Source organism: Octopus sinensis, linkage group LG7, assembly GCF_006345805.1.
Source record: "Octopus sinensis linkage group LG7, ASM634580v1, whole genome shotgun sequence".
Taxonomy (NCBI): Eukaryota; Metazoa; Mollusca; class Cephalopoda; order Octopoda; family Octopodidae; genus Octopus; species Octopus sinensis.
This window is the reverse complement of record NC_043003.1, coordinates 3677524-3686737: the sequence shown is the minus strand read 5'-3', so window position 1 is coordinate 3686737 and position 9214 is coordinate 3677524. Positions and strand designations below refer to the sequence as shown.

The following is a 9214-nucleotide window of genomic DNA, read 5'->3' as shown; positions in this document are numbered from 1 at the left end:
GTCAAGCAAATCGACCCCAGGACTTATTCTTGTAAGCCTAGTACTTATTCTTTCGGTCTCTTTTGCCGAATCGCTAAGTTTACTCTTTACTTGTTTCAGTCATTTGACTGCGGCCATGCTGGAGCACGCCTTTAGTCAAGCAAATCGACCCAGGACTTATTCTTTGTAAGCCTAGTACTTATTCTTCGGTCTCTTTTGCCGAATCGCTAAGTTTACTCTTTACTTGTTCAGTCATTTGACTGCGGCCATGCTGGAGCACCGCCTTTAGTCAAGCAAATCGACCCCAGGACTTATTCTTTGTAAGCCTAGTACTTATTCTTTCGGTCTCTTTTGCCGAACCGCTAAGTTTACTCTTTTACTTGTTTCAGTCATTTGACTGTGGCCATGCTGGAGCACCGCCTTTAGTCAAGCAAATCGACCCCAGGACTTATTCTTTGTAAGCCTAGTACTTATTCTTTCGGTCTCTTTTGCCGAACCACTAAGTTTACTCTTTTACTTGTTTCAGTCATTTGACTGTGGCCATGCTGGAGCACCGCCTTTAGTCAAGCAAATCGACCCCAGGACTTATTCTTTGTAAGCCTAGTACTTATTCTTTCGGTCTCTTTTGCCGAACCACTAAGTTTACTCTTTTACTTGTTTCAGTCATTTGACTGCGGCCATGCTGGAGCACCGCCTTTAGTCAAGCAAATCGACCCCAGGACTTATTATTGTAAGCCTAGTACTTATTCTTTCGGTCTTTTTGCCGAATCGTAAGTTTACTCTTTTACTTGTTTCAGTCATTTGACTGCGGCCATGCTGGAGCACCGCCTTTAGTCAAGCAATCGACCCCAGGACTTATTCTTTGTAAGCCAGTACTTATTCTTTCGGTCTCTTTTGCCGAACCGCTAAGTTTACTCTTTTACTTGTTTCAGTCATTTGACTGTGGCCATGCTGGAGCACGCCTTTAGTCAAGCAAATCGACCCCAGGACTTATTCTTTGTAAGCCTAGTACTTATTCTTTCGGTCTCTTTTGCCGAACCACTAAGTTTACTTTTTACTTGTTTCAGTCATTTGACTGTGGCCATGCGGAGCACCGCCTTTAGTCAAGCAAATCGACCCCAGGACTTATTCTTGTAAGCCTAGTACTTATTCTTTCGGTCTCTTTTGCCGAACCACTAAGTTTACTCTTTTACTTGTTTCAGTCATTTGACTGCGGCCATGTGGAGCCCGCCTTTAGTCAAGCAAATCGACCCCAGGACTTATTCTTTGTAAGCCTAGTACTTATTCTTTCGGTCTTTTTGCCGAATCGCTAAGTTTACTCTTTTACTTGTTTCAGTCATTTGACTGCGGCCATGCTGGAGCACCGCCTTTAGTCAAGCAAATCGACCCCAGGACTTATTCTTTGTAAGCCTAGTACTTATTCTTTCGGTCTCTTTTGCCGAACCACTAAGTTTACTCTTTTACTTGTTTCAATCATTTGACTGCGGCCATGCTGGAGCACCGCCTTTAGTCAAGCAAATCGACCCCAGGACTTATTCTTTGTAAGCCTAGTACTTATTCTTTCGGTCTCTTTTGCCGAATCGCTAAGTTTACTCTTTTACTTGTTTCAGTCATTTGACTGCGGCCATGCTGGAGCACCGCCTTTAGTCAAGCAAATCGACCCCAGGACTTATTCTTTGTAAGCCTAGTACTTATTCTTTCGGTCTCTTTTGCCGAATCGCTAAGTTTACTCTTTTACTTGTTTCAGTCATTTGACTGCGGCCATGCTGGAGCACCGCCTTTAGTCAAGCAAATCGACCCCAGGACTTATTCTTTGTAAGCCTAGTACTTATTCTTTCGGTCTCTTTTGCCGAATCGCTAAGTTTACTCTTTTACTTGTTTCAGTCATTTGACTGCGGCCATGCTGGAGCACCGCCTTTAGTCAAGCAAATCGACCCCAGGACTTATTCTTTGTAAGCCTAGTACTTATTCTTTCAGTCTCTTTTGCCGAACCGCTACGTTTACTCTTTTACTTGTTTCAGTCATTTGACTGTGGCCATGCTGGAGCACCGCCTTTAGTCAAGCAAATCGACCCCAGGACTTATTCTTTGTAAGCCTAGTACTTATTCTTTCGGTCTCTTTTGCCGAATCGCTAAGTTTACTCTTTTACTTGTTTCAGTCATTTGACTGTGGCCATGCTGGAGCACCGCCTTTAGTCAAGCAAATCGACCCCAGGACTTATTCTTTGTAAGCCTAGTACTTATTCTTTCGGTCTCTTTTGCCGAATCGCTAAGTTTACTCTTCTACTTGTTTCAGTCATTTGACTGTGGCCATGCTGGAGCACCGCCTTTAGTCAAGCAAATCGGACCCAGGGACTTATTCTTTGTAAGCCTAGTACTATTCTTTCGGTCTCTTTTGCCGAACCACTAAGTTTACTCTTTTACTTGTTTCAGTCATTTGACTGTGGCCATGCTGGAGCACTGCCTTTAGTCAAGCAAATCGACCCCAGGACTTATTCTTGTAAGCCTAGTACTTATTCTTTCGGTCTCTTTTGCCGAATCGCTAAGTTACTCTTTTACTTGTTTCAGTCATTTGACTGGCCATGCTGGAGCACCGCCTTTAGTCAAGCAAATCGACCCCAGGACTTATTCTTTGTAAGCTAGTACTTATTCTTCGGTCTCTTTTGCCGAACCACTAAGTTTACTCTTTTACTTGTTTCAGTCATTTGACTGTGGCCATGCTGGAGCACCGCCTTTAGTCAAGCAAATCGACCCCAGGACTTATTCTTTGTAAGCCTAGTACTTATTCTATCTGTCTCCTTTTGCCGAACTGCTTAGTTTGCTTTATGGCAAATGTAAAGAAATATAGAAGCTTGCTTCCCAACTACATGGTTCCAGGTTCAGTCCCACTGCGTGGCACCTTGGGCAAGTGTCTTCTACTATAGCCTCGGGTCAACCAAAACTTTGTGAGTGGATTTGGTAGACGGAAACTGAAAGAAGCCTGTCGTATATATATACATAGGTGCAGGAGTGGTTGTGTGGTAAGAATCTTGCTTCCCAACCACATGGTTCCAACAAGTGGGAATGTGACGTCTTTGCAGCTTTATTAATAAAGCATATTACTCTACCTCTGGTATTCCAGCACTGTTTTTTCCACTTTGTTTCCATTTATGCTATATATATATACATATATATATATGTATATATATATATATATATATATATATATATATATATATATATATATATATATGTATGTGTGTGTGTGTGTGCGCATGTGCTATATGTATGTGTGTGTGTTTGTGCCACCAACATCACTTGGCAACCGATGCTGGTGTGTTTATGTCCCCCATAACTTGGCAGTTCAGCAAAAGAGACCGATACAACAAGTACTAGGCTTATGAAGAATAAGTCCTGAGGTCGATTTGTTTCAACTAAAGGCAGTGCTCCAGCATGGCCACAGTCAAATGACTGAAACAAGAAATAAAAGAAATAAAAGTTGACACTTTTTCAAAAAGAAAATTTAAATGTCTCTACTTTGTTAATCATGAGCCTTCCAGCCATGACCATCCTGTCTTTTTGTATATTTAGGACTTCTTTTTTGAATTTTTTTCTTTTACTGATGAAGATATGGCTACTATTTCTAGCAGACCAAATGGCCATGTAGAGGTTGTTGTTGTTGTTGTTGTAGTGGTGGTGGTGGTGGTTGCTGCTGCTGCTGCTTCTGCATAACCCCAGGTCAGGCTTGATCTTGCAGCCTCTCACTCACACAGCTTCGATCATTTAAGAGAGTGTGTGTCTTGCCCTGGGGTGGGGGGGGGGCAAGACCAGAAAAGGTAAAACACAATCAATTAAAGACAAATTGATTACATTTACAGAGGGATGAATGTTAGGGGCCGCTGGAAGGATGCTTGAGGGCCACATGAGGCCACTGGAGCCGCAACTGAGAACCACTGATCTTTAAAACATAGAGAACTGGATCTAGAATGGGCAGGTGTGTAGCTTAGCGGTTAGGGTGTTGCAGTTCCAATTGCAAGACCATGGTTTCGATTCCCAGACTGAGCAGTGTGTTGTGTTCTTAAGCCAGACATTTCGTCTCCTGTTGCCTCAGTCAAATTGGCTGTAGATGAGGGACCCTGTCTCAGACTGACATCCCATTCAGGGCCAACGTTGGGATTTCGGTCTCTTATATGCCATGGAAATCTGGGTGACCGTCACTATGAAAGAACAATGTCCAGAGGTTGGACACGATGATGATATATCCAGAACCACGAAGGCGGCGAGCTGGCGGAAACGTTAGCAGGTCGGGCGAAATGCTTAGCAGTATTTCGTCTAGCTACATTCTGAGTTCAAATTCCGCCGAGGTCGACTTTGCCTTTCATCCTTTCGTGGTTGATAAATTAAGTACTAGTTGCGTACAGGGTCAATCTAATTGACTGGAATCCTCCTCTAAAATTTCGGGCCTTGTGCCTAGAGTAGAAAAGGATATATCCAGAACCACATTATTTAAGGTGTCCTTCATTTTTCAGTCAAGAAGGTGTGGTCTAAAATAAGATTTGGTTGCTATGTCTAGCAGGTTGAGCAACCAGCTACAGGGGTTCTCTCATCTGTTGCAATTATAAGTAATTAGTGGTAATTATTTTTAGTTCAAAGACAGAAAGATTACATCAGCCCCCAAGACCCCCCCCCTCCAGCTCCAATTTACTTCTGACAGAAGCTGCCATGCTGTCTGCTGTTTAGTTTGCTGTGATGGTTGTTTGTTTTGGCATTAGAGCAGCGAGGGGGGTGGCAATGAGGGAGTGGGGGAGGACGGAAAAAAACTGACCCCCCCACCATCCCACACCCACCTCTAAATTAATGTCAGAGTGTGTATTTACGTAATTTACAGATGGCGATGGGAGTCTAAGGATAGATTCAGAGCTGGTGTCAACAGGTTCAATTCCTACCTAAGTGCTTAGTCAGCCGTTTTGAGTAAATGTGTGGTGATTCTTCAGGAATGGTGTATTGGACAGGACACAAGGAGGGTCAGAAGCAATAGAGGCAGGCTTTGGGGTTAGGGGATTCAGCTTACGATCGTAAAGGTCATGAGTTCAATTCCCAGTGACGCGTCGTCTCCAGTCCACTCAACTGACAAAAGTGAGTGGTACCTGCATTTCAAAGGGGCCAGCCCTGTCACACACTGTGCCACGCTGAATCTCCCCGAGAACTACATTAGGGGTACACATGTCTGTGGAATACTCAGCCACTTGCATGTTAACTTCACGAGCAAGCTGTTCCATCAATCAAATCGACTGTAACTGACAGAGTACCAGTTGTAGCTTAGTGGTTAGGGTATTCTGCTCACAATCGTAAGGTCGTGAGTTCAATTCCCAGTGATGCATTGTTTCCTTGAGCAAGACACTTCATTTCACTTTGCTCCAGTCCACTCTGCTGTCAAAAGTGAGTAGTACCTGTATTTCAAAGAGACTGGACTTATGTGAACTATGTTGAAGGTATGCATGTCTGTAGAGTACTCAGTCACTTGCATATTAATTTTACAAGCAGGCTGTTACGTTGATTGGATCGACTGGACCACTTGTCGGAGCACCAGTCACCAATATATGGCTTTTGTAGTTGGTTTGCAAGATTCTTGATGTGAATTTGTGTGTTGAAACATATTCTGTTGTGTCTCAGTATGGTCATTGTACATAGTTGAGTGTTGTTCTCTTAAAAAAAAGAAGTAGAAGAGACAGACAGACCTGAAACAAACATGAAGTGGTGAGGGCATGTCATTGATGAGGTTGCAAATGGTAATGAAAGGACTTTGACAAACCTGATTGATTGATTAACCAAATGATTAATCAAACACTTGATTAGTTAACTGGTTAAATAGGCAACCAGTTGGCATATAAATAATAAAGAAGTGAAGTAGAACCAGTGTGTGTGTATCATTGGCATAATGAGCCTCCCAAGATACAACAAAAAAGAATAAGCAATTTCTGTTTAAATACAATCTTAACCCTAAACCTTTAGCCTAAGTGCTAACAACAAACTGTAACTTCATATTTTACTCCTAAACCCTTACCTTAAATACTTAAACCCCAACCCTGAGTTAGCCTAAACCCTAACAATGACCTTCATCCAAATGCATTTTTCTCTAACACTTCAATGATTCTGTCAATCTTCTCCTAAAATAAAAAGTACGTCACCCACAGTTATCCATCATTGCATTGGATTAAGACCAGCTTATCAATAAAACTAGATAAATAAAACTAGATAGGAATGGCGGTGCCCCAGCATGGCCACAGCTCGCGAGCTGAAACTAGATGAAAATGAAAAAAAAAAATGAATCTTTAGGGAGCATTTAGGATTTATTCTAAGATTGGTGTTTTCATGTTGATTAAACAGAGAGTGAGAGAACAGTTCCGTTGTTCTGGATAATACAATAGAGGGATGGAGGGAGGTTAGATGACAATTGTGGTGGTTAATGTAGCTGATGTTTATAATGACACAATGACGCTTCCGCCATTTATAATGTTGTTTAGGTGAGGACAAACCAGTAACTTCAGCGATGGACAAGGGAATCATTTTGAAGTGTATGAATATGAAAAATAGCCAAGAAAAACATGACAGACACTTTATTTACATTATTTACATTTGACGAATATTTGTCCTCATCTTGTTTGTTGTTAAAACAACATTTCGACTGATATAACCTCCACCCTTCATCAGGTGTCTTGGGAAATTTTCGAACCTGGGTTCTCATTCCTAAGATATTTTTCAATGTTATTATTATTATTATTATTATTATTATTGAGTGAGAGAGCAGTGCATGCCATCAAAGTGACACTGGGGTATAATATATGAAGCCCAGTATACCCATCATGACTACCCGTCTGATAAGGGTACACTAGGCACATGCATCACAACAATATGTGCATGACATGGTGATCTCATATCTAGATAAACAGCGCATGACCTTGCAGGTGGGGCTCAGTTAGAATTTTCTTTTGGTCGAGTAGCCCATCCCGCTCAAAAGGTCCTTGAATAAGGATTGTTTAAAGATGTTGAACACAACACCCATGTTTCCGAAGTTGAATTATCCAAACCCCAAAGAATTCCTCTCAACACATGACTATGATGTTTCCCCATTACTTCTGCTCGTGATCAGAGATGCACATATCGTCAGCCACTAAGAGACAGGCTCAACTGGTTAAGGTCAAACAACTGACAAGAAAATCTGTGGTATTGAGCAGAATATTTGCTGTTTGTTCTATTATTATTATTATTATTCCTGTCACTGCTTAAATCGGAATCTTGGGGTTAGTAGCCCGCGCTCTTAACCACTACGCCATATGCCCGTCAAATGTAAATAATGTAAATAATGTACATAATTCCTCATCTCTTAAATATAGAACTGTATGACAGAGACTGTTTGTGGTGGGTGATGAGGTGACAGAAACGATGGTGGGGGGTTGGGGCTCCGTTAAATAAACTACTTTAGGAAATCTGTAATACAACAGTGAACTGTAAATTCTGTGGTGCAGTAGTGAACTGTTAATTGTATGGCATTGCAGTGAGCTGTTAACTATGTAGTACAACAGTGAACTGTTCATTGTGAGATACAGAAAGTGTTAATTGCAAGGTAAACTGACTTTTAACTGTATGGTACAACAGTGAACTGTTAATTGTGTTTCTTAATAGATTCCTTCTTTTACTTTCAGTCGAAGAAGCATTATGTTTGTGTCCCAACCGATACATCTGTGGAAGATCTGGCAGACTTTATGGGCCTTTTCTGGCGGATGCGCAGTCCTAAAATTGTGCTCTCTGTTGTCTCAGGAATCAAGCATTTTAAAGGCTGGAAAAACCCCAAACTCAAAGAACAATTTCAAAAGGGAATTATCAAGGTAAGTAAATATATGCTGGAGAACTTTTTTCTGAGTAAGTGAGTTGTCAAGGGACAGGTCCCACAATTTTTGCAGTCATCCCACCCTGGTGAGATTATTATGTCCGGTGTCCAGTCTGAAAATCTGTTGGCCACTAGTCACTGTTGGTCACTGAAAAAAAAACATGGGTAGAGAGGGAACCAAGGTTTGATGTGAAAGACATAGAGTGAACCGTACTAAAGATGTATAAAACCAGGTCAGGGTGTTAAACAGGGTGGTGTGTTATATCTACCCCTTATGTATGTGGAGGATGGCTTCTGTGAATATCACTATTTCGTTATGGTTATAGTAAGTCCATTTGCATTTGGTTGACCTTCATATTTCTCACTGCTAAAACATCAGACAGACATGGAACCTGTTGTCAGCTGATCAGACTGTGATCTGTCTGGAAGCTATGCAATTGTTTAAGCAAAGAATCCATTTTTATCTAGTTGTTAGTAGAAGTGAGGGAATCAAACTGTTGTATTACTAAAGTTACATTTGTATTGACACAGAAGAGATGGAAAGCAAAAATCAACTCAGATGAGATTGGCACATAAAAGGCACCATTCGAGCGTGCCACGTGCTAGTAGGGTGCTAAGAGCCCCATCCGAGCATGATCATTGCCAGAGCGGCTAACTGGCTTCCGTGCCGGTGGCATGTAGGAGGCACCATTCGAGTGGGATCAATACCAGCTTTGCCTTACTGGCACTGGTGCCCCATGCTAGTAAGGTGCTAAGAGCCCCATCTGAGTGTGATCGTTGCCAGAGCGGCTAACTGGCTTCCGTGCCGGTGGCATGTAGGAGGCACCATTCGAGTGGGATCAATACCAGCTTTGCTTATGGCACTGGTGCCCCATGCTAGTAAGGTGCTAAGAGCCCCATCCGAGTGTGATCGTTGCCAGAGCGGCTAACTGGCTTCGTGCCGGTGGCATGTAGGAGGCACCATTCGAGTGGGATCAATACCAGCTTTGCCTTACTGGCACTGGTTGCCCCATGCTAGTAAGGTGCTAAGAGCCCATCCGAGTGTGATCGTTGCCAGAGCGGCTAACTGGCTTCCGTGCCGGTGGCATGTAGGAGGCACCATTCGAGTGGGATCAATACCAGCTTTGCCTTACTGGCACTGGTGCCCCATGCTAGTAAGGTGCTAAGAGCCCCATCCGAGTGTGATCGTTGCCAGAGCGGCTAACTGGCTTCCGTGCCGGTGGCATGTAGGAGGCACCATTCGAGTGGGATCAATACCAGCTTTGCCTTACTGGCACTGGTGCCCCATGCTAGTAAGGTGCTAAGAGCCCCATCCGAGTGTGATCGTTGCCAGAGCGGCTAACTGGCTTCCGTGCCAGTGGCATGTAGG

At 42.8% G+C, this 9214-nt stretch overlaps 1 protein-coding gene across 3 annotated transcripts in view; it reads left to right on the top strand.

Annotated features, from left to right (window-relative positions):
• LOC115213802 (transient receptor potential cation channel subfamily M member-like 2) overlaps positions 1–9214 on the top strand; it is a 161042-nt gene that overhangs the window by 75208 nt on the left and 76620 nt on the right. For all 3 annotated transcript variants that reach the window (XM_029782671.2, XM_029782672.2, XM_036504463.1), the window contains one exon: positions 7661–7843. In XM_029782671.2, coding sequence (XP_029638531.1) covers positions 7661–7843 — 183 coding nt within the window. The remainder of the gene's footprint in view (positions 1–7660; positions 7844–9214) is intronic.